This window comes from Convolutriloba macropyga, chromosome 5 (genome assembly GCF_964194025.1).
Source record: "Convolutriloba macropyga chromosome 5, txConMacr16.3, whole genome shotgun sequence".
Classification (NCBI taxonomy): Eukaryota; Metazoa; Xenacoelomorpha; order Acoela; family Convolutidae; genus Convolutriloba; species Convolutriloba macropyga.
The window spans coordinates 58,660,991-58,687,468 of NC_134472.1; the positions used below are offsets into that span (position 1 = coordinate 58,660,991).

At 35.1% G+C, this 26,478-nt stretch overlaps 1 protein-coding gene across 1 annotated transcript in view; it reads left to right on the forward strand.

Annotated features, from left to right (window-relative positions):
• Positions 1 to 5,879: 5,879 nt before the first annotated feature.
• The window catches only part of LOC142340435 (cadherin-23-like), a 144,221-nt gene continuing 123,622 nt past the window's right edge, over positions 5,880 to 26,478 (forward strand). The window contains exon 1 of the mRNA XM_075391011.1: positions 5,880 to 6,141. Coding sequence (XP_075247126.1) covers positions 5,997 to 6,141 — 145 coding nt within the window. The 5' untranslated portion in view covers positions 5,880 to 5,996. The remainder of the gene's footprint in view (positions 6,142 to 26,478) is intronic.

Sequence of the window (26,478 nt, forward strand, 5' to 3'; positions counted from 1 at the left end):
ACTCAGTGTATTTTTACTTCCAAAAACTTTTTCTGCTTCCAAGAACCTTTGCTTTTTCTGCGTGACTTTGTAGATGACGGGGGTGGTAAAATCATATCGGAGCGCTCATGACCGAGCCTCCTTGTTTGTTAAAACGTACAGTATTTTTCCAGTAGAAAGATACAATTAGTAATTGAAGCTAGTTTTTGTGGAATGTTTATCTGATGTCCATAATATCTCTTGTGAATACAGAAAAACCGTTAAAATTCAAATAATTTTTGCGTGGCAACGTATCGAAGCTGTAAAAACTATAATCTGTTCACCAAAAATATCAAATATCCTCTATTGCGGAAAATAGAAAAAATCCAACAGTTTTTAAAAAAAATGAGAATTTGTAGTAGCAAAGCCGAAAAACGATTAATATACGCATAGAAGCTCATTGACGGCCGAAATTCGAATGCAAACGAGAAAGATGCGACCTCTCTTTGCTGAGACTAATTTCTTAGCTGTCAGAAATAAGACATAAAAAAACTGGCAAAGCTCCAAGATCGATTCTTTTTTAATTGTAAATCAATAACTATAAGGTTTCAACTAATTAGAAGATCATTTTTTTAACTCTTCAGGTCGATCACCAATTGACACGGTCAATAGCTAGACTGAGTTATAAGACTACAAAATAACAACAAAAACATGCAAAACTCATAATTTCCAAAAAAAAAATCAGCAAAACAGTGTTGAAGTCATAAAATCCTTCCGTTTACACCCAAATTATAAGATACGTTCATTGGGCCTCAGTTGCACTTGAGAGGCAAATGTCAAAATTGAAGTGTTGATTTGGAATCAAAACTGTTTGTACCTAACAAAAACAAAAAAGAAAAAATAGCGAAAAAATTTGAAAACAAGAACGGCCAATAGAACCCGAATACTGTTTATTATAAAAATCCACACTTAGACCTACGCTGACCTTGATGTTGCTGCTCGTTCATTAAAAACACGCAGTTTTTCTTGCAAAATTTTGCGAATTAGAAATAGCTGATTTGATGAAAACAGTAAATATATGAAGAATAAAAGGTTAATTTCGAATAATTATTGAATTAAGTTTTCAAAAATCCGGGCAAGGTTTTAATTCCGAAGCTTTTCATGCAGAAAAAGGAAATCAGAATGGGACTTTGAAATGATTGCTTCAGCAGTTTTTAGGTTTCTACTTCCCGTAATTTTAAACAAGGTGGGTCAAAAAGGCATATCTGCCGTTTTTGTTGAAAAGGTGCTAAATTTTGACATTGTTTTCCAAAATTCTGACGAGAAATCTAGATCAAGCAGTTAAACAACAAACATCTGTCTTTTATGCTCAAAGCTATAACAATGTTTTTTTTTTAATTTAACATATTTTGAATCAAAATTGACAAAAATTTGGTAAATGCAATAAATGGTAAATGTGAACTAAATTAACATGTAAATTTAAACCTTGATAACTCGGTTGAGAAAATGAAAGTCGACACTTTTCTGTTTGAATGTTCTATGCTGAACGATATTTTTATTGTATTTTTGTTTTGGGTTCACTTTTGTTTTTGCTGTCCACTCGAAATACTAGATAGGTCCACCTGATGCTCATTAGGAAGGCTATTGCACTTTTAGTCTGTGCCATGTAACTTCAAAATTTTTGTACAATCTCAAAAAGAAAATCAAAATATCATTAAAAATTACAAAAAATCAGAGCCGGAGCCAAAAAATGAGGACTTTCTTGCAAACGAATGTTTTGTTGATTGGGCATCAATTGACTGTAAATGACTTTTGTCATGAACGCAATTTCGATATGAAAAGTGACTAGTCTCCGAGTGACTAAAAAAATATGAATAAATTTCTAAAAAAATAACAATTTTCAAATTGAATTGGAATTTTTTATAATGTAAACCTCCCTAGGAGACCAGAAATAATCCGTTTTTACCGCTTTTCGTCTATTGGCAACACTAAATTGTTTTATTTTGTAGCATGAAATATAATTTCGAATTAATATTTTTATAGGAAAAATAATATTTTGAACTAAAATTTTGCTAAAAGTGAACAAAATTATGCCAAATATCCCATGTTCACACAAAACTTAAACCTCAACAATTCCCCCAAAAAACAAGAAATTCAAAAAATCTTTTCAATTTCGAATTCTACGCTGGACAAGCTTTTTAATGAAACCACTCTTATTTTTCTACGACAAATATATCGATCAACCAAAATTGATTGAATAAAAATTACCGGTTGAGTATATAGTTCCCCTCCCGCTAAGTTTGGTCGGAACAAAAAAGCAAAACTCTTCAACTTTTCGTCAGATACATTTTAATGATTGGTTGACTCATTGGATTACACTTTAAGCAATGTTTCTGAATGGCAAGTGTCTGAGGTGCTAGGACAATAGATCGAAAGACAACAGAGCGAAAGCGAAAATTGGGACAATAGATCGAAAATTAAATTACTCAAGTAGAGTATTGGCCAATCAGATTTGAGCGCTCATTTATTATACAGCATATAACATGTTCTGTTGTGATATTTTGTTCGGTTGTGATAGATTCATATCAAGTCCCACGGGCCGCTAAGGCATGGCCATGGCTCGCGAGGCATGCGCAAAATGTGGTAATTATATTGAAGCTCGCAAATAATGCTTAATTTTAACCAATAAGAACAGAGATTAATATTCGATCTATTGTCCCAAATTTTCTGTTTTCGATCTGTTGTCCTTTCGATCTATTGTCCGGTCACCAGTGTCTGAATAGAACGCGCTGAGTTTGCACGTCGAGTTCTAATTAGCCCTCCTTTTTTCTATCTGTTAATTACAATCACAAAATACTTGCAGATTACAATAATTTGCTAGGTTGGGCAAATGGCTATGAAAGAGCCCGCATTATTTACAAATCAAAAACGAATCAGAGTCATAAATCAAACAAAAAGGAAATCAAGCTTGTGCTTGAACACTATCCTCTTACTGTCACAATTTGATGGCCAAAACAGACTATGGCTCAGCAGTAGTTAAATGACTTGAACATAAAGCCAAATTTTTCTATGATCTGAAAGTTGTGTAGTCCCTTAAACACGTTATCCGTCGACGAGCGGGATATAAAATTTTGGTCTTTTCCGTTTGTGCCCCTCAGAACATTATGCTCCCAGTTACGGAGCACGTGTCTTTACATAGTAAATCATCATATAAAAAAGTGGCGGAAAATATCCTAAAAAAATAACAATTCTCAAATTGAATTGAAATTTTTTATAATGTAAACCTCCCTAGGAGACCAGAAATAATCCGTTTTTACCGCTTTTCGTCTATTGGCAACACTAAATTGTTTTATTTTGTAGCATGAAATATAATTTCGAATTAATTATTTTATAGGAAAAATAATATTTTGAACTAAAATTTTGCTAAAAGTGAACAAAATTATGCCAAATATCCCATGTTCACACAAAACTTAAACCTCAATAATTCCCCCAAAAAACAAGAAATTCAAAAAATCTTTTCAATTTTGAATTCTACGCTGGACAAGCTTTTTAATGAAACCACTCTCATTTTTCTACGACAAATATATCGATCAGCCAAAATTGATTGAACAAAAATTACCGGTTGAGTATATAGTTCCCCTCCCGCTAAGTTTGGTCGGAACAAAAAAGCAAAACTCTTCAACTTTTGGTCAGATACATTTTAATGATTGGTTGACTCATTGGATTACGCTTTAAGCAATGTTTCTGAATGGCAAGTTTCTGAATAGAACGCGCTGAGTTTGCACGTCGAGTTCTAATTAGCCCTCCTTTTTTCTATCTGTTAATTACAATCACAAAATACTTGCAGATTACAATAATTTGCTAGGTTGGGCAAATGGCTATGTAAGAGCCCGCATTATTTACAAATCAAAAACGAATCAGAGTCATAAATCAAACAAAAAGGAAATCAAGCTTGTGCTTGAACACTATCCTCTTACTGTCACAATTTGATGGCCAAAAGAGACTATGGCTCAGCAGTAGTTAAATGACTTGAACATAAAGCCAAATTTTTCTATGATCTGAAAGTTGTGTAGTCCCTTAAACACGTTATCCGTCGACGAGCGGGATATAAAATTTTGGTCTTTTCCGTTTGTGCCCCTCAGAACATTATGCTCCCAGTTACGGAGCACGTGTCTTTACATAGTAAATCATCATATAAAAAAGTGGCGGAAAATATCCTAAAATCTTTCCAGGAAAGGATGTTGCAACGGCTGTCGTAGTTTTCGTGAGAATGTTGTAATTCAGATGATGCAGATTTTTGGAATGCGCCAACGCAGTGAACAGGATTTCTCCAACGATTACTTTACTGTATGTTTATTGTTCTGTTCTTCAATCTGTTCTTGGATCTTTTCCGTTTGTGTCCCCCCGGTACGTAATGTGACCCCCCTAGTTATAGAGCACGTGCAATTACATGGTAATTCATTATGCAAAAATATGGCACGTGCGTCTGGGGTGTGCAAATAATATACACCCACTAAGCGGGGGGGGGCACAAACGGAAAAGATCTAAGAACAGATTAAAGAACAAAATAATAAACGTACTGTAAAGTCATCGTTGGAGAAGTCCTGTTCTCTGCGTTGGCGCATTCCAAACTTCTGCATCATCTGCTCTTACAGCATTCTCACGAAAACCATGACAGCCGTTGCAACATCGCTTCCTGGAAAGATTTTGATCTTTTCCGTGTGTGCTCCCAGCTTAGTGGGTGCATAGTATTTGCACCCCCCAAACGCACGTGCCACATTTTTACATGATGATTTACTAAGTAAAGACACGTGCTCGTTAACTGGGGGAGCATAAAGTACTGAGGGGCACTAACGGAAAAGATCCAAATTTTATATCCCGCTCGTCGATGGATAACGTGTTTAAGGGACTACACAACTTTCAGATGATAAAAAAATTTGGCTTTATGTTCAGGTCATTTAACTACTGCTGGGCCATAGTCTGTTTTGGCCATCAAAACGTGTCAGTAAGAAGATAGAGTTCAAGCACAAGCTTGATTTCTTTTTTTTTATGACTCTGATTCGTTTTTGATTTGTAAATAATGCGGTTTCTTATTTAGCCAATTGCTCGACCTAGCAAATAATTGGAACTCGACGTGTCAGCTCAGCGCGTTCTATTCAGACCATTGCCATTCTGAAACATTGCTTAAAGTGTAATCCAATGAGTCAACCAATCATAAAAATGTATCTGACAAGAAGAGTTTTGCTTTTTTGTTCCGACCAAACTTAGCGGGAGGGGAACTATATACTCAACTGGTTTTTTTTAAGATCCTAGTTCCTTAATCTTCAATCTGAAGATGATGAAATAATAGAAAATTAAAACTTTGTTTTTCTCGTAAACTACGTTTTATTCGCAATTGGTCTCTGCGCACGCACCAATGTTGATGGTTACATTGATATGTGGGTTTTCACTTCTCTATGATTGATTGCCAAGATGATAATTGTATTTCAAAGGTGTTTAAGGCGAAAATAAATACTGTGAATCTAAGGCGATGAAAGCTTAGCTCCCGTTATATTTTATCATGGCGATAAATGGGCTTCAAAACAGAGGTCATAACTTTATTTGAACTTCTGCACTCAGCTGGTAAAGTTCTTTTTCTATTTTAACTTGGGATTTTACAATTTTTACCCTTATCAAGATGGATATTACCAGCATGCTCCCTTTTCCTGATCAACTGATAACTAATGTTTTCCGTTAATAAGCGTCCATAGTAACGACTGTTGTAACATCTTCTTGTCTTTGGTTATAGAACAATAAATTCCTGTGCTTTGTCATTTATAGTCGCTTTTTGTAATAAGCAGGTGTTTCAAGATGCGCACAAAGGATGATGTAATAATCATTCACGCTTCTCGTTTTGTTATATCTAACTAAGATAAATGGTACAATCGATTTCATACAGGCTCTGTGTCGACGTTTTGTGATACATACAGCTCTGGAATTAATTAAAAGCAATAACCAAAATCCAAAATTAGATCTTGATTAAAAAAATATTTTCGAACATGAAAAATTTGAAAAGCCACCTTTGTATCTGTGGTGTTTGGCTAGTTTACGCATTCACAACAGTTGCTTGTCAAAGATGGTCCGACGAATCACTTGCGCTTCAGAATGAGATCTTTAACATTTCAGAAGGAGATGGAGTTATTGGTAAGAAGTCATGTCATATATTAGCGATATGATGGCCCTCTGGTTGTTAATGCTTTCTGAATTTGATCATTTTGACAGCTAGGAGACCATTTTTATGGTAATGTCAAAGGGGTCCCCACATTTCTGCAATTTAGTGCCTTTTTTCTTGCAAATCGTTTTCTTTACAACTAACTCAAAATCCAACGTTCGGGACGATTTTTTTCGCTCTATGCCGATCTTCGTTTGCATGTTAGGCCCCGTTAGTTAATGTTTTGAAAGCGGGAGCAAACTAGCAGCTATTTCGAAATAACCTGAGAAAAATTCGAATTTTATTTTTCCTTTTTTAAAAAAACTAATGAAAAACGCAAATAAATCGGAAATGAAGATTTGCGGATTTGGGTTAGATGTGTAATATGCTCCAAGTAACAAAAATCCCAGAGAGTCTTTTTTTCATTTGTGTATACCTTATGGCGTTTTGAAAAGTTGATGATAAATGTTTGTAAGTTAAAAAATGAAAATTGTTTAAACCTTTTTTATTCCACTTTTGTTTTCTGACACCAAATAGAACAAAAAAAAAATCCGGTGGAACTCTTTCGATCCCTTCCAATTAAATTCAGCTACGTTGGCATTCTTTGGAGCTGGGCAGTTCATGCAATGATGTTGATGAAAGATGTTTTATCGAAAGATGTTTTTATCAGAAAACTAAGTTTTAGATGTCAGAAAGCGCAACTTCTGTATATTTTTCTGTTGCCTAAGTCAAATTAAAATTAGATACTGGGTGACGTGCAATCGCACAATCTTTCGAATAGCGCACAGGTAAAAGTTTTTTGAGCCACGAAAAACAATAGTTCCCGTTTCCCTTAAAATAAATGAATTCGCAGGGAACAACATACATGAAAACTGTCACTTTCTCTCTTTTTAATGACAGCTTTCTACCAAGTTGAGATTGACAAATTTTTAAACAAAAAAATAATACAAAGTTCGTAACCTAGGGACAAAAGCCGTGAGAGCAATTAGGAGTTTACCTTTTTTCCGGAGATGACAAGAACAAAGAAAACGAGAAACCTCCCAAAATTGATTTTGGGAGGTTCCTCGTTTAAAACTGATAGAATGAAAGGAACAGACATAATAGAAAAAATAACTAAAAAACATAGCAGGACAAGTCCTAAAATACAATTCAAAGAATCGAATGAAAACTTAGAAACACTCTACCTGAGCAGCAGATCAATTGAACAATGCCAGCCAAAACACAAACAAAATCATTAAAAATTGAGAAACAAACAATCAAACTAAAGAAAATATAATTATTGCTAAAACTTTGAAGCTTTTACTCCTAAGGCATAATTTAACCTTTTAAATATAACTTTTTCAAAAATAAGTTCATAACCGTTTTTTGTTTCTGAAATTGCTGCAGCATTATATCTGCAAGGCCTGAGAAATTTCATTGGCTCTTGAAGATCGATTAAATCAAAAATGACCCAAATTTAAAAAAAAAATGAAATCAATTGCAAATTTTAATAAAATGTTGCTGAAAATTGTAATATTTATATCTTACGAATCATTTCTGCGCCTCTAGAGGCTATCCAGTAATCCAATTCTAAGCCTTAAACAAATGAATTGTTTCAAAGATCGATAGGCAATGATTTTTATAAAAAAAAATTCAAATTTAAAAAATGAAATTCGTTCTTTTTAAATTTTGAAAACCATTCAATTGCCCCCTAGCAACTATTTAATAGCATACCATCAAACCCTGTTTGAGATTTTTTGGCTACTTAGGCAAGAAAAACTGAATAAAAGAGATATTTCGAAAAAAAACTTTAATAATTGCAAACTCTATCAGAAAATTTTCAAAATTCGAAAGGTTAAAATGTTGAAAACAAATCCTTTGAAACTGTCAACCATGCAAAAAATTTTTTGAGATCGTGCAAGATGTTTCCCGGCACTTGAGAACGGGCATATATCAATTTTTGACAAAAACTTTAGGAAACCTTAAAAATTGCAGATTTTATCAAAAAATGCTAAAGTTCGAGACATTAAATGTTGAAAACCAATCCATTATTACTAGAAGCTGTACACTGTCCTTTTATCGAACCCTAAAACAGATTCATTAGCCCCTGAACCTGGTAAAACTAAAAAAACTGACAAAAAAATCAAAAACTTGCAAAAATTAGTAAAAACATATAGCTCATAAAATGGTCATAACGAGTAATTTTGTCTCGCAAAAGGCTGTCATCAACTTTTAAAGACTTCAACCTAAGACTAATCTAACACAAAATAAACAAAAATTACAAAAAAATCATGAAAAATTGTAACATTTTTAGCCCAGAAACTCCTAAAAATGACTTTTCAATCTTAAATTGAGGTCATCCCGGCAGCTCCACCACTCTAAGCACTCGAAGGACTACTAGCGTCACCTTGGGCCTCTAATAAAACTTAATGCCCACTGGGCTTTACCTGTTTATCTATGGGCAAGTCATAATAGGGTAAGAAACTTGTCTAAGACTAAGAAAAAAGAAAAACTGCAAAAAAATAAGAAAAGTGGTTTAAAATTTCTCCATTTTTCTGTCAAATTTTCTGAGAAAAAAATGAGTTACATCAATAAAACATTAGCCAGTTAGTATCTAAATAATCCGTAAGTAACAAGCTTCTATTCAAATCCCACTTAAAACATTAAAACAAAAAACAGGCAAAAAATCATTAAGTTTCGTCTAAAAGTCAGCAAAACTGATACAAAAACCTCCAAATGAGCATTAAACTCAAAATTCACTACTTGAAACCTTCAATTCCTATCAAAACAAGCCTGAAGTTAATACAATATCTTAATCAAACATCATAACCATCAAAAGTTTAAAAAAAACTGCTTTTAAAAGCAGTTCGCCCGCTTAGAGAAAATTTTTTCACACATCAATTTCTTGTTCTCTCGAAAACAGAGGTTTGAACAAAAACCACTCTCTTTTCGCTCCGCTCTTCACTTTTGTTCAGCACCAAAGTCAATCCAAATTTTTTCACGCGTTTCATTTCCCGCTTCAAAAATCACTCCAATAAAATTTATTAAAAAAGGACTTCTCCAATACTCCTCTTCGAGTCGTACAAACACGGCGCCACATTACAATTCAAATTCTTTAAATTGTAAAAAACTATTAAAAATATTGAAATAAAATTAAGTTTCAGTCACACAGCAACTCAAAGGTTATAGAACAATTGAATAGAACATAATGACTGAAATTAAGAATCAATACCTATTTGTCATGTTGAAAAAAATTTTATTCCTATCAGTTATAGAGTTTTTGTTAATTTCAATTAGATTTGGATTTATTACTTATGAACCCGAAATTGGAGTTCCACAAATTTTGTATTAAGCTGGTCGTCTTCATCATTGATTTTTGACGTTACAACGCTATGGGGCTCAGTGGCTATTCTTAATCTGATTTGATACTCATGAGGAGATTTTGATTGACTTAAGAATGAATATATGTAATTGAATTCAAGCAAATAGGTTGCTGCCTGCAAACTTGTTAATTTTTTTGAGACAGATATGTTTTTCCAATTTCATCTAACTTGTTTTTATAGCTGCGAAGCTGTAAGCTGAGCGAAGCTATATTGCGGTGCTCTTGGTTTTTTTACGACTCGAAGAGGAGTAATGATATTCTACAGGTTTTTTTTAGCAGAAAGCAAGTTTGTTCATGACTTGAATTTTGACTTCTTTCTGTTCGAGCATTTACCTCCGTTTTTGATTGTTGACTTCTGTTTTCGAACATTGGATTTTAACAATAGCTTAGTTTGTAAAGTATAGCAATTGGTAAAAGTCTGTAATTCAAGGTGAAGAGGTCAATTTGAGAAAATTTGATCCCAATTAACTACCTACCCCCCCCCAAAAAAAACTACCCCCCCACGTACCTACCCCCCCCCCCCTCGAACCTACCTACCCCCCCCCCCCCCACGTACCTACCTATCCCCCCCACGTACCTACCTACCCCCCTCCCCAAGTACCTACCTACCCCCCCCCCACGTACCTACCTAACCCCCCCCCCCCGACGTACCTACCTACCTACCCCCCCCCGCAACGTACCCACCTACCCCCCCCCCCCGCAACGTACCTACACCCATTCCACCTACCTACACCCTTTACCACCACCTACCTGCCCCCACCTACCAACTCCCCCCCCCCCCCAGCACCTACCCACACCCCTGAACTGAAAAAATTTTAACGATTTTTATGTTATATTGGTCTGCTATTTTTGTTATTTCTAGCGTTTTTTTCGATATTCTGATTTTGTCCAATTTATGGTAGAGATTATTTTGCACGACGATTCGAGTCGTTTCCGGTATTCTACCGGCTATGTTTTTTGTTTCGTCGTCTGACGCTCTTTTTTCGTTTTACATTTGTTCACACAGCAAAGCTGAAAAAGTCAAATTTTCTGAATGACTTCTTCCTCTCACTAACGGCATTTGCGCGCGTGATGTCATTTCTTACTCGCTTTAGCAAAAGTTTTTAGGTTATTTGCGTGATTAGATTTTGATCATACGTGACTTACCTCACTCAATAAAATGACTTTTGCACTTTAAAACTTAAGTTTAGTTTGAATTTGTTTAAGGTCAAAGGAACTCATTTGTGCAGTTAAGGTCCCTAATAAGCTTTTATGAATTTTAACAAGCTTTATTAATTTATCGCTGAATGTTTTTTACTTAGTTTTTTGAGCGGCGTTGATTTTTTTTTCAATTTAGATCTGTATCTGTTTCTATCTCTATTATATGGCACGCAGGTCTATTCTTTCGCAGCTATTCCGGCAATATGCCGGCTATGTTTTAATTCTGATAACGAGTTGAAACACTCGGTGGATCAATTTGCCTGAAATTTTAGTTGTTTTTTATTATGCATCATTGATATGTCACCGATAGATGTGAGAAATAAAAATGAATGCCTGAAAACATATGCCCTTCTAAAGATGATTGAAGTATTTTCCTTCTCATCAAAAACTAAATGAAAACACCTCCCTAAATATTAGAAAAAAACGGAATTTGTGAAAAATCAGCTAATCCCTCTAAAAAACCTTCCACTAATTTAGCTTTTTTCTATATTTTAGTGTTCAGAAAACAGCGATCTAAAATTTCAGCCATATCAAAACTGGCGTATTTTTTATCTTCCGTTACTCAATTTTAAACTACTCACTTTTTTTTCAATATTTAAAAATTTTCTCTGGACTACTCGCTTTTTGTGATTTTTGTTTGCAAAACAACCTTATTTAAGTTTCTATGTAATTTTTGGTTAAACCTTAATAAAAATGCTTTACAGTTTTTATAATATTTACGCTAAAGTTCAACAGAATTTGAAATTCGGCCAGATTCCCGAGAAAAAGGAACTTAACAAGATCTCAAATGCTCAGTTGATTATAGTTGTAACACTTTCAATGAAAAAATATATGTGCGAGGCCGTTTTTTCTTTTTCCTGAGTCAATTTTTTACTTTTTGAATGCGTCTCTTGCAGAAAAAACATCACTATGTGGCACTTAAAAGCTAGTTTTGATTTTTTTTCTGAAAAAAACACTTTTATTTCAGATTGAAAATGGTAAGCTGATAAATAAATGGAAGGAAAACAAGCGGTAAAGGAGAAAGGCAGATCATTGGAATTTAAAAGAGGAGGGGATTGTCAACACTGGAACCGTCTTCTCTATTTAAGTTTGGTTGACAATAAAAATCACTTTGTTCAGTTGACACCAAGTTAATTGAATCGTCAAATAACACCTGCGTGAAGTAAAAAAAAATTGAAAAATTTTCGAATCTTCATGTATTGTTACCAAAAGATAACACTTGACATGATGTTACTCATTGATTTTTAGATTGTTCCTCATGGCGTTTTCTGAGGTTAATATTAGAAGTAAATAATGTGAATAATTATCATTTTACAAGGTCTCATTTAGATGTTTCACAGTGCAATTTTTAGTAGATATTTTTTGAATAAATTTAGCTAGTAATAGCCTTTTATTGAGCGGTTCGGATGCGTGATATACCTACTAATTGCCTTGTATTTTAGAGCTTTATCTGGTTGCTCTTCAGCTCTGAGGAAGCCTGTTTTAACTCAGAATTTTATAAAGATTTTCCAGTTCAATCTTTAATTATTTAATTAGAAATTATAGCAAAGTTTTAAGAGACAGAATAAGAAGTTTCAAGATTATTGTTGAGTTTTATTGTCAACTGATTACTCGGCTGGTTCACCGGTGTTCTGGTGGTCGTGGGTTCTGCAGGGCTGTACCATGAGCCGTATTGGTCCTTCGCAAATTTTTACTGATCTACAAGTTGGGCAATTTCCGGCTTTTGTACGTCTCTTGATGTTTGTTAAGTTCATATACAAGTTCCGTATTAGCACCTACTTTATCAGAATAATTTTTTCACCAAGCACATAGTTTTTCATGAAGTTATTTACCAATTATGCGAATTCATTGTCATGGAACTCAAAAAGGTAAATATTGAGGCTTTTGGGCACTTTATATATTTATCAGTAAACCCTCAACCTGCGGTTGTTTTTAATAAACATAAAAAATAGGGGTTACAGGCCTAGACGGAAATACTAGCTATATATGGATTTGAGATCTAATCTGAATATGAACTAAATTATAGCACTTATTTATGGATATTTAAAGGAAAATCATCACGTAACTATGAGGGACGAAATAGGGGCGTGACACTACCGGACTTACGGAAAATTTTCCATGAAAGTTATGAGAAGTAACTGGATTTTACAATTTTTCTATAAAATATATAATCTGCACGAATATGAGGATATACACATGTTTTTGTTGGAGCCACCCAATTTATGTTTTCTTAGAAAAGAGTTTTGAACGAAAGCATTAAAGTTAAAGACATTTAAAGAGTTTAGAAGAAATAAATTTTAGGTTAAGACAAATTGAGTTAAAGGTTAAAATGAACAAATTTAAGACAAGAATTAAGGTTGTTAAGGAACATTGAAGGGGTTAAGATGCGTTTGTTCAGAATGGCAAGTAGGAACATAAGTGTAAGTTAAGGTTAAGAGAAGGTCTTGAGATTAGCACTGAGAATAATCATGTTTATTTGCTGAATAAAGGCTGTAAAATTTAAATGGGTTATAAGAAGTGTACTGGTTGAATAAATGGTTTAAAGCACTGGTTAATTTCTGGGATTGAAGCACTAGTTTGATTATCTAAATCACTGATGATTAAACTTAATGATTGAAGGGATACTTAATCAGTTAAAAGATTAATACTTGTCGAACTATATCGGACTTTCAAGAACTTAAAGTACACTTTCCTCTCGGGTTAAAGCGCTGTTGTCCTGTTCATCTTCAGTGGTAGTTTGTTCGTCTTCTGTATCAAATTTGTCTGTTCCAAATTGAAGATGCGCGTTTAGTTGCACAGTTAAAGAGTTGAAGGAAAACTTGAAGATTGCTCTCCCTATGAACAAAACTTATGTCTATTGCGGAGAGGTCTGAAGTTCTTCTCTTCTGGTCATCAATTGCTTTGTCCAGGTGGCTTTCATTCGTAATGCTGTTGTTGGGAGTAGGAACTACAGTGATGCTCGTTACTCGTGCAATACTTTTCCGCCTTTTGGCTTTCCTTGAAGCCTTTATGTATTAGTGCATTGTACCGATGCATTGTAGTTACTTCACTCTGTCTTTGCTGGATGATCGGCTTTAAGTCAGGCTGCTCACTCTGAGCAAGACCAGGAGCTTCTTTCCTTTATTATCCTTCATTCAGACGCGTGAGGTCCTGTTCGGGGAGAAAGGAAAAACAGTCGAAGGGAATAATTTTCATCACTTTTTGCACGAGCTCTTTGTTTGCACAATTTGTTTGCTTTTCAAGTATAAAATGAACGCAAACCTGTGGTGCTGTATGTGCATTTCATTGACAGCAATATGTTCATTCTCTGAAAGTTTGACTAAAAGTCAACTTTTCCCTCAGTGGTCAGATATTCAAATGGAACTCGATATTGTAAAACTTTTGCAATATTTTTGGTTTTGGGACCAACTATTGCTGTTATCACATGTTATGGTGGTTCCTTTTGTTCGTTTGTCTGCTGGATTCAGGCTTCTAGGTGTAGTTTTCTCAATTTGGCACTTGTTTATGTTATATTTACTTGTTTCAGCTGTTTTCTACTTTTAGGTCGTGTGTTGTTGTGTGTCTTCATTGATATTACTACTAAATATGGTGATTTATGGTGTTTCAGTGTAGTTGTTTGGTTGCATGGTGGGTGTATGCTTACGGTGTTAGTGGTTGGAGAGGTGGAATTATGCAGTGTTTACATGTTTTTTCGAGTTTTTCAGATTATTCTGCTTGAAATATTTGCACTATGTGTTTCAATATCACTGTGCGCTCGATTGAAATTGGCTGTTCCAGCAATGGGACCAAGTTTGTGGGGCGGAACCGAGTTTATTGGTCCTGCAAGATTCATCCTGCCTGTAATATTTCGAGAAGTACTGAGAGAAAATTAGAAGATGTGGTAGAACGGGGAGGATGGTGGGACTTAGTTGTAGGGACTTTAATATCTGTAGTGTTTACTTTTGCGTTGTTGACAGTGATTTGGAAGTGGTGTCAGTGGAAGTGGGAGAGGGTTGAATCGTGTTAACAATCTAACTATATTGAATTATTATAATAATGATAATATCAATAATAATAAGCAACAACTTGAACTACTGACTTGTAGTAATAGTGTTCGTGTTGCATGTACTCGGCTACCTCTCAGACCATGGTGCTTGATTAAAATTTACAATAATGTTACTAATATCATAGTAATTAGTATATATAATATTTTCGTTTTTTTGGAGGGAAATGAGGACGTAAATTGGTGATAAAGGAGAATTAGCGAGGCTTTGAGAATAAATAAATGTCAGTGAAATGAGTGATAGTTTGTTCACGGCATTGTTATTGGGTGTGATGCGTGTGTGTCAACAATGTGCGGTCATTTTTGCCTAAATGGTGCCGTGTGAGAAGAATGAGTCGATGGAAATAAGCTAATTTTGTTTCAATTATTTTTATCAGCATGTAGTGTAGTTTCATTTATAGGTGAGTTTTTCAGTGATATCTTTTGATTGTAGCCATTATGATTGGTTTTTACTGGTGGAGTTAATTGCTGTGATGCGTGTGATCATGTGATAATGTTTTTGTGTCTGTGTGTAGCTATATAATGCCATAATTGTGAGAGAGAGCAAGAATAGTGATATCGTGACTTTTTTCGATTTTGAGCATTAACTTTACTTTGCTTGTGAAATACTGGTTATAAACTGTTTCTAAGGGTTCTACACACGTGCCCTAGTTGTTAGTAACAGCTGTTTGTGATACGAACTGTTTTGGAAGAGTATTTGGTACTAATTTTCACATGTAATTTTGTTGTAATTTGGGTCATTTTTCCGCATCAAGACAGGTGGTACATATATGTGAATTTTTTAATTTTTATTGAACTTTTGGCAATTTTTTGGCATGCTCTACTCGTTAGACATCGGTGGGAAGCAACTATGCTATAAATTAAGATTTTGGAGCGTTTTTTGATCAACGTTTTTATTCATGTATGAGAAAACGAAAAATGCGAAATTTAAGACATCCTACCATCACGCGATTTTTAAATTGCTCCAATCAAGCTCAAAATTAGCCGATCGCTTCAGCGGCTCAACAAACCCTGCAGCGCAGAAAATTGGCGTAATTTGAGGATTTTTCGCAAAGTTAGGACTATTTTTGTGAACTGAACCTGGCTATTTTTGAATCGTCAAATTTGGAAATGAATAAGTCAGCACTGTTCATACATTATCGATGATGGATGGTTAAAATGGTACTGTCTGTGCCTGGTACTAATGGATATTACTGAATTAAAGGGTTTGAAGCTATTTGTTGGGTCAAAACCTTGATTTGTTGGGTCGAAACCGTGGCCTAAATTGTGTGCTAACTGTTAGTACTGATATTTGTGGCTATCAGGGGTAGCATTTCGGTAGCTTTGGAGATGATTAACTTGTGATTTGTTCCAGTTTTTATGTGAAATTTGCTAGATTTTTACTTGTGGTACGTCATGTTTGGTGCATAAGTTGACATAGGTTGGAGATGATTGTTTTTTGACGGTAATTGAGGGTCATAATAGTGAGTACTATGTTGGTGGCAGCTATTGTTGCAGTTTGGTTTATGATTTGAGGTCATTATGTTGAGTTTTTTTCTCTTTAGAATTTTGGGCTAAATCTGATGAAATATGTGCGAATTTCAATTTATTCACTCTTTTTTTTATCATTTATACAATTCTGTAAGGTTTTATGGGTTTATTGGGCCTGGAAAACTGCTAGAGAGACTGAATATTGGATATGGGCTCATAAATCAGCTATTTGATACTTTTTTCTGATCTAAATCTGGCTCTATTTTGGTTAAATTGAGAAGAGTTGTCGGCTTCAGTTTTTTGTTATTATTTCAACATTTTACGTAAAAGTTTTCAATATTTTTGGTATGAGCATGTAGAGCATGCGGATGTTTTAAGCTAAAAATATTAGGTCGATCAACCTTTCAGGTTTTATGAACGTGTTCGTGAATTTTCACAAAGTCTTCAAAAACAGGCAGCCCAGCGTCACGGGATTTTTAAAATGCTTGGATTGCGCTCAAAATTTGTAGATCGATTTATCGGCTCAAAAAACTTTTGCAGCGCAAAAATTTGGAGTGATCGGGGCATTTGTGACAATTTTATGGTTGTTTTTCTGAAGTGAACCTACGTTTTTTGGGAAGGTCAATTTTGGGCTAAGTTTTTGGTACCTAGAACGGGTCGGAAGGGGTCAATTATAACTGGGATTGCTTTTACTTATTAAGGGTCTTCCAGAACAATAGGTTTATCCAGGTTCGGTCAAGTGGATCTGGGGATATATCAAAATAACTAGATTTTAATGTCGATTTTTTTCAACTTTTTGGTATTTTCTGGATTTAGGACTAAGTTGCTCGGGCTTGTTGGGCTCTTCAGGCAGATAGAGGGTACTGCTAGACTGTACTGGGACTGTACGCGCTAATGGATATGAATGGTTATGGGTAGAGGGTCAAAAACGTGACATATAAGCTCAAAAAGGATGTTAAAATCTAAATTATCATAGCCACTGGCGAGTTTTGGAAGACTTAAGTGTTGTATTCCTGCATCTATTACTATTTCTCTCAGCTCATAAGTTTTGCATATACAGATTCATATGTGGGCTTGTGATAGTTTCTAATTTTAGCGATTAAACTGAAGACATAACGCTCAAAGTAGGGGTCAAAATATATTAAACTGAGCCAATATTTGGTGGATATCTAAGTTTGATTGCACTTGGTGCTGCTGGGTACCAGCTTTTGACTTGTCGGGCTCATCCTTTTGCCATTACAAGTTCTGGTGATATACAGTGTGTAAAAGAGTAAGGAGATTGTAAGATATCTGTTGGTGAGATACTTTGCATTTATTTCGTGACTAAAGTGATTTAAGTTTTGGTTTGATGGGCCTGGTGAAGAGTTTTTTGTTTTAGATCTAGTTACTGGCTTGCTTAGTGAACTGCTGGACTTTTTCCCTGAATATTTTGCTATACTTGCTCTAGCTTGGTCTAATTTTGTCTCTCTACTTGGTGTTTTTGATTGTTTTGCTGCTTGTGCAGATGCTTTTATTGCCGCACGTTTTTCTTCTTGCTCCAATTTGGCGCGTGCATTTTTCGATCTAGGACTGCCTGATCTTTTAACTTGGTTAGTTTGGTAAGGGTTTGTTCTGTTCTCTTTATGCAATATTATTTCTCTTTCGAGTTTAAAGCCGCGTATGTTTTTTCGTTGTTGAAGACTTTCTGGTGATTTAAATGAACTTTTTTATGGTTTTCGTTTCGGTTTATAAGGTCAGGCTCTTATTTTCCTCTCATTTAATGCATATTGTTCTTCCCGTGTTTCGGGAGGCGATTCAATATCTAATGGTACTATTGCTGGTTGGGGCTGTTGGAGAGGTGAGAACATTTCATCATCTGATGAAGATGATACCAGAGGAACACGAACTTCTGGTTGTTGTTGTTTAATGTCTTCAGCAATTAACGGATCAACCGGTATTCTAGCTATTTGTTCAGCGTCTGGGTTCAGGTGAGCTAGGTTTTCATCTGAACTGCTATTTTCTTTAAAGTTTGGAATTGCTTCATCTGAACTTGAAGAATCAAACACCGGAAGATGTTCTGGGACTGTTCGTGATCTAACTGCTGGTGCTGCTACCCTTGTTGGGGCAGGGGGTGGTGGTGGTGCTGCTGCTGGTCTTGTTAATGGTTCACCTAGGGGAACGTTTATAGTCACTCTGACTGGGCCTGGCTTCACTGTTTTGCTTGAGGCGTTTCCTTTTCCTGTTCATATATTAATTCCTGAATGTGTTAGTCAAAAAGGTCTGGTTCCATGTGTTGCGTCTTGATGGATCAGGTTGAAAATTTGCGGCATTAGTGACTTCGAGGTCTTCAGGGGTTTCACTTGGTTTGATTGGTTTCAATCTGATGCGACGGACACATTGTGTGTAGTTTGTGTTTACTTTGCGAATGATATAAGTTGAATCAGTAAGGACTTTTTCCACTTTATACAGCGGTTGCCATTTCTGAACTTGAGAAGCAATTATTGTTGACTGTTCTAGCAGCTTAGGGTTCAAAAATAAACAGAATGATTTCTCTGGAATGGGCTTTGCTGAAGCTTTTTGGTCATAATACTTTTTGTACTACTATGCGGTTGTAAGTTTCCCATTGTTTTCTCCGAACTTTTTTATCATGGCGTCTTGCAGTTCATTTACAAGGTCAGAGTTTACTGCTACTGCGTCCCTTACTTTTCTGGGGAACCTTATATCAAGGGGTTATATTTGTTCTCTTCCATAAAATAAAGTTGATTGGCAAAATTTTATTGCCGAGTGATATGAAGGGTTATGGATAGATGTTGCCAGATGAACATATTTGTGCCAGTTTTTCCATTATTCCTCAGTATTGAGCTTCACAATTCGTTTTAATGGTCCATGTGATCCTTCTGCTCCAATAGTCTGGGATGCTCTAGTGAGGCGTGCTTCAACTTTACTTCTATTAAACTAGCTAATTCAGACATTAATTCCGATGTAAAGTTTGTTCCTAACTCTTTAAGTATTGTTTGAGGTATGTAGCTTTGTTGGAAGAACACTTTTACTAGTTCTGGAGCTACTGTGTCTGCATATCCGTTGACTTAAGAGGGCCTACTAAATCAATTTGAAGCATATCTCCTGGATATGATTGTAAGGAACTGACTGGTTGCAACTTTGGTGTGATGTGGTTTTTGGGACTGTGTTCAATTGAAGGCAAGTGAGGCAAATTTTAATGAAGCTTATGAATTGTTCAGTTAATCCTGGATAGCAAAATCGCTTTCTGAATTCTTGAATTGTTGCTTTGATGCCTAAATGACCTGCTGTTTGTGAATCATGGAGCCTATATATATAGTCTCTTTCCACAAATGCTTAGGACGCAGAATTGTTTATGAAGTACCGATCCTGTATCATCATAAAAATTCCGCTATAAGACATTCCCTTCAAGAATTAATCTATTTAAATGTTTTGTGAAACTTTTTTAAGTTTGTTGAAGCTTACTTTAAGTCTGGTTGTTGAATGTTTTGTTGAATCCAGCTTATTACTGTTCTAATATCTGCATCTTTTTGTTGCTTTTCTGCTAAATTGAGGGTAATCAAGTTGTCTGTAAGATCTGGAAACTCATCTAATGGATTTGGATACTGAATTGAATTTACTTCTTGTTTTCGTTTAAGTTTAAATAGCCCTTGAATTTCAGTTATGGGTAAACCACTTTGTCGTTTTTTGTAGTCCGCGTAATATCCGAGTTTTTTGAGAGCGTCTAAAACGTCTGCATTCATTTCATCATTGGATATTTCACCATCTAATAATACATTCACTTCAACATCAGGATTTTGCGCTTCTGTATCAATTTCTATTTCTTTAACTGGAATTCGGTCTGTTAATTTTAAAGACATTGTTGCTGTTTTGTCATTCTCCATTTTAGAGAGGAAATCTGCTGCGTAATTAGCACATCCAGGAATGTGAGCGATTACTTTGTTAAAGGCAAGTATTCTGTCTAAACAATTCCAAAGAGATGGCGGTATTACTTTTGATTGAAAGAATTGCATAAGGCTTTTGTTGTCAGTGAGTATAATTACTTGTTTGCTTGATCCCCAAATGTAATGCGAAAAGTAGTCCAACGCATAGTACAAAACTAGGAACTCTTTGTAGTAGATTGAGAACTTAAATTGCTTTGCATTAAACAAATGGGAACCAAACGATACGGGAGCGTAAGTTTTTTTTTCGTTCTTTCCAGTTTCATTTACATAGTCTTGCACCATTAGTACAAAACCAGCACCGTGGTAACTAGCATCACATAGAATTACATACTCTAAACCGAGTTTTGGTAACCGCAATGTTACATTTGTAGCCTCCATTAGATCCTTCTTTATTACTTCTAATGCCTTTACGTGTTCTTCTGTGTTTTCTATAACTGCATCCTTCTTCAGGAGTTTCTAAACAAGGCATAAGTTTCCCTTCTAAATTAGGGATGTAATTACAGAAGAATTGAGTGAAGCCAATTAATCGCTTTACTTTCTTTGTTTATTTCGGCATTGTGATCTTATCTAGAAACTTGGTTATTTTTGACTTTTCTGGCGAAATTCCTTCTGCACTGATATTATTTCCAAGAAATTTCATTGTATATGTTGCTATTTCACACGTTTCGGGTGACAGTTTCAGTCCTGATTGACGTATACAGATAAATAGTTCTCGTGAAGAAGGTACCAATTGTTCAAAGTTTGTTACTGCGTTTCCAATATCATCCATAAACTGGGTACAATTTCCTGAGGCTAAGCATGGGTCCAAGTAAGTTCTAACGAAAGAGCTAAATCCGATTGCTGACTAATTTAATCATTGGGAGAGTTCTCGAAGCAAATTTTAATGCTAGCAGTTGCACTGATACATCGTCTGCCATTTGCACACAATGGTATGCTTGAGATCAATCAAGTTTCGTAAACAACTTTTTCCCCGCGAAGTAATTTATTGCGTCACTCATGTTCGAAATCGGGAAATTCGTATTGACGTAGTCATTTTTCAGCAAATGATTTACTTTTCTCAAGTCAATTAATAGTCTAAGTCTTCCTGAGTTCTTTCGTTGTGCAAAAAGGGGACTACTATATCTTGATTGAGACAAAGTTGTTATTAGTCCATAGTAATGCATTAAAAAAAATTCTAATTGCAGCTCATTTCTCAGATGATTAGGCATTGGAAGGCCTTTTCATAAATTGGTATGCTTCTTTCTGGAGTTATTTTTATTTTCAAATCTGTATTATATCCGACGTCAAATCTGTGTTTTGCAAAGATATCGCTGAATTCAATTAATAACTCACCTACTACAGCTTTTTGTTTGTCATTAAGGGCCGATTTTTCCCACGGAAATTTGCACAGAGAAGTGATTTTATCCTGATGGTTGCCTTTTGCGTCTAATTTCTCCATTTCTTGCAGTTTTTAGCAATTGCTCAAAGGTTTCTCTCTGCAAGGGCGACAAATTTGTCGGGTCAAGGCACGTCTCAGGCTTTGGAAACCACTGTTTTTCATATTTTGGGGCTGGTTTTGATGGTTGCGCTTTTCGTTTTGGAGTATCTGTGACTTAAATTAACTGATTTATTTCTGTTAAGTAATTTTCGCTCATTTTTGCAACATTTATTAACTGTGGATCTACTTCTAACAACTTTTCAGCTTGGTCTGATGTTAAGAATGAGAATTCGGCTATTTCCTCGTCTTTATAGTGACGGGGTCTTCAGTAATGTTCAGGACATAGATATAGAAATAGTATTTTCAGCAAATTTACTTAAAGAAGACGTTAGTTTTGATTCGCCATCTTTTTCAAAGATTTCATTCGGATTTATTACGCCACAAAGGTCAGTGAATGATTCTAGTTTGTCCTGAAGCTTGCATTCTAGAATTGTTTGTTGATTTGGATGCAAAACTTGCTTTTTCTGTGTATAAACTCCGAACTTTTTCCGTTTAACTACCCTTCTGGTTTGCTTATCTGGCTTTTTTCTTTTATTTGTAGCGTTTGATCAGGGAATTTAATGTAGCTTTGTCCTGGGCAGATGCTAACTTTATGTTTAACGATGAATGGGTTGCCTAATAACACAGGAGTTGTGACAATTAAAACAAGGGAGTCTTCAGCGAATGTTTGTGTGCCCAATTTAAATGTAACTTTAATTGCTTTATCAACTTTAACTATATTTCCGTTTGCCAATTTAAGTTTATCTAGATCAAGCTTTTCTATTTCTGTTATTGAATTAATATTTGTGCTAATAATATTAAAAACTCATCTACTAACTTTATGTTGCTAAATGGCTAGATAGAAACTTTATGTTTAACGAAGAATGGGTTGCCTAATAACACAGGAGTTGTGACAATTAAAACAAGGGAGTCTTCAGTGAATGTTTGTGTGCCCAATTTAAATGTAACTTTAATTGCTTTATCAACTTTAACTATATTTCCGTTTGCCAATTTAAGTTTATCTAGATCAAGCTTTTCTATTTCTGTTATTGAATTAATATTTGTGTTAATAAGTTCCTTGTAAAACTCGCGGTTTATCACGTTTGCAAATGCTCCTGTATCAATTAGTGCGCGTCTATCTAATTCTTCACTAAATTTAACTTTAACGTAGGATAATGTTCTGCCTAAAAGTAGGACAATGCTAAATAAGTGTTGAACATGTGCTACTGGCTGAGGTACTTGTGTTGGGAATTGCACAGATTTATTCACTTTACTTTTGTTAGTATTCCTTTTGCCTTTTCTACGCTTTTTTTTTAATTTTAGTTATCAAATGGTTCTATTACTTTATCTAAACTAGGACTAGACGTGCTTTCGTTAGAATGATAAACTGAGTTTTTATAATTTTTCTTTTGGTTTTTAATGTTGGGTGGCTTTATTAGTTTTTTTGTTGATTAAATGGATATTTCATACCTCTCATTTTTCTGTTCTGAGGTACACTTGCCCCATTAAACTGGTTTGCTGGTTCACTACCGTATCGGTTTTGCGCTGGCGCTGGGCTATCATAAACTATTCCCTGTTGAAGGAGGTTTGGACTGGTATTTTTGTTGGGAACCGGTAAATTGGTCGATTAATATAAGCTGGATGAACAAATGGGGGGCTATGTGAAGGTTCTGTCCAATTATTCCGAGTTTGTGGCTGTTCATTTAAAAAAAATGGTCTAGCAGCACTAAATTGTGGTCTAAATTCTCGGTAATTATTAGAACGGGGAGCATACTGTTGCTGAGGCCGATAGTTTGGCTGAAGTAGATAAAAATTGGGCTGATATTGGCGGTAATTTGGTTGATAATTTTGATATTGCGGACGGAATTTTTGTCTATTACTTTGTCTGTAAACTTGCTGTGGGTAATGTGGTGTGAAAATGTTTGCTGGGCCTTGTTCTGATTGCTCATTATTAGGTGTTGCTTTCTGCTCAAGTTTCTGTTCAAGTTCTTTTTGATTATTAGAAATTACGGTTTTTGCTTTCAACATTTTATCTGTGTTTGATTCTGTTATTTCATTAAATCTGTCGTCAATGTACTCTTCTCTGTTACACATCTCACTTATTGCAATCTGTTGGCTACCTAGTATACATAATTTATCTATTGTGCCTGTATCTGGTTGTTCTAACAGCTTAGGTTTTAGCCAATTTGGCATAGACTTGATGAAGAAGCGTTTTTTTGTTCGTTTTTTCGATGTTCTGACATCTGAAGGGCAGAATCTCTTGTGATGCTGTCTCTCCTTCGAATCTACGAGCTTCAAGATTACCTGCTCCTGCTGGCGCTACTACTGTCTCGGGTGGTGGATATGTCTTATTTGCTTCTGTTCTTAACTTTACTAAGAAATTTTTTAACGATATCGGTCTTCGGATTAAACTTTTGGTTCTCTGACTTTATTATTCTAATTTCTCTCAAGTCGTCTTGTGTGAATCTATTTCTTAGAGCTGTTATACTATCTGCAAAACTGGTCTGATAGCTTCTAGTAGGGTTAAGAAGTATCTTAAAGCATCTTTTATGTAATTGCAGAAAATTCGCTTGTTGCGCGCCTGCGATTGCTGCGACTCCGATTGCGTCTGTTATTAGCTGTTCAAATTCGTTGAAATTGTCCGTTTTTGATCCAGAAAAAGTTGTGATGTTGGTTTGCGCGTGTGCCAGTTTGCTTTTTACCGTTTTAGATTATGTGCTTATTGTTCAATCAGTCTTATTTTCGTTCTAAAGTATTAAATAGCACACTTAACTTAACTTAATGGGGAGATTAATTGGTTAATAGAGATAAAAGAAGTTAAATGAGTAGCACAGGAGATCAGAAAAGGAAACTACTGAAACCATTTGTTCAAAAAATAGTAAAGATGGGCTACTTATGAACCTATACCTAAAGCTCCAGTCGAATCGTCAGACTTATATCATTGAAGCCGTATGGGCCGCCTAAGTCTCACCGTTAAAGAGTGCCCCTTAGTCTAGGAAAATTCATGGGGACCACGACCGCACAGGCCTTTTGGAGGCTGCTCTCAGATAGGCAACAGCATAATGACCGAAGTTACTGTTTGATTCATTAACCTCCGGAGTTGGATGGGGGAATTAAATATAAATGATTTATTTTTCTGTTTAAAATTTGGTTTTGCCCTCTTTTAGTTAATTTTTAGACTATGGTTTCAGTAATTTAGCTTTTTCTGAGGTTATTCGTTAGTCAGTGATGATGTTATCAAGGTTAATTTCACTATCTAATTGAGGTTTGTCACAGATGTTAATAGCGGGGAGGATGTAGTCTTTATAAATTGACATAAATAGAGCACCAGAAAAAATTTTACAAGTTCATTTACTCACAATATCCTCGTTTGCAAATATCCTGTGTTGTTTTTGTCCGTTGTTGCGGCTCTGATTGAGTTTGTTCCACTTTTTGCTCACTCAAGCAATTTTGAATTATTGTTGTATTTATTCCACAGAGACACAAACACAGTTTCCACCCTTCCTTTCCTCTGTTACTGCTTTCTGCATTATCGTGTTGCTCAGAAAAGGTGAGCTGGATGCTGTCTGAAATTTCCTGAGGTAATGAAGTGGAAGAAAAATAAAAGATATGGCACAAAAGAAGAAGAAAATGTCAAATTAATAAGAGAATTAACCGGAATTTCGATCCGTTAAACTGGGAAACAGTTAGTAACTCCTGTCACCATGTTACGCACTGATTTTTAGAGTGTTCCTCATGGCGTTTTCTGAGGTTTATATTAGCAGTAAATAATAAGAATGATTATCATTTTACAAGGTCTCATTTAGATGTTTCACAGTGCAATTTTTAGTAGATATTTTTTGAATAAATTTAGCTAGTAATAGCCTTTTATTGAGCGGTTCGGATGCGTGATATACCTACTAATTGCCTTGTATTTTAGAGCTTTATCTGGTTGCTCTTCAGCTCTGAGGAAGCCTGTTTTAACTCAGAATTTTATAAAGATTTTCCAGTTCAATCTTTAATTATTTAATTAGAAATTATAGCAAAGTTTTAAGAGACAGAATAAGAAGTTTCAAGATTATTGTTGAGTTTTATTGTCAACTGATTACTCGGCTGGTTCACCGGTGTTCTGGTGGTCGTGGGTTCTGCAGGGCTGTACCATGAGCCGTATTGGTCCTTCGCAAATTTTTACTGATCTACAAGTTGGGCAATTTCCGGCTTTTGTACGTCTCTTGATGTTTGTTAAGTTCATATACAAGTTCCGTATTAGCACCTACTTTATCAGAATAATTTTTTCACCAAGCACATAGTTTTTCATGAAGTTATTTACCAATTATGCGAATTCATTGTCATGGAACTCAAAAAGGTAAATATTGAGGCTTTTGGGCACTTTATATATTTATCAGTAAACCCTCAATCTGCGGTTGTTTTTAATAAACATAAAAAATAGGGGTTACAGGCCTAGATGGAAATACTAGCTATATATGGATTTGAGATCTAATCTGAATATGAACTAAATTATAGCACTTATTTATGGATATTTAAAGGAAAATCATCACGTAACTATGAGGGACGAAATAGGGGCGTGACACACGATAAACAACTAAAATTTTTGATGACGTTTTGTTGATCGGTAAAACCAACTTGAGAAAGATTGTCAATTGGATCTTGAGTCTAACTAATAAATAAATATTTCATCAGTTGGGCAAAATTATGTCGCAAAAACCAGTTTTTTTCTGCTTCCTGCTTTTAGCGGGTAACCTCATATTCAATAAAGTTGTAATCAAGGTTGATCCAATTTGAGCGTTGAAAAACTGATAGTCATAGCAACTTTACTTTCCGAGCAAATACAAATATTTTACAAACTTGAGACGTATGTTT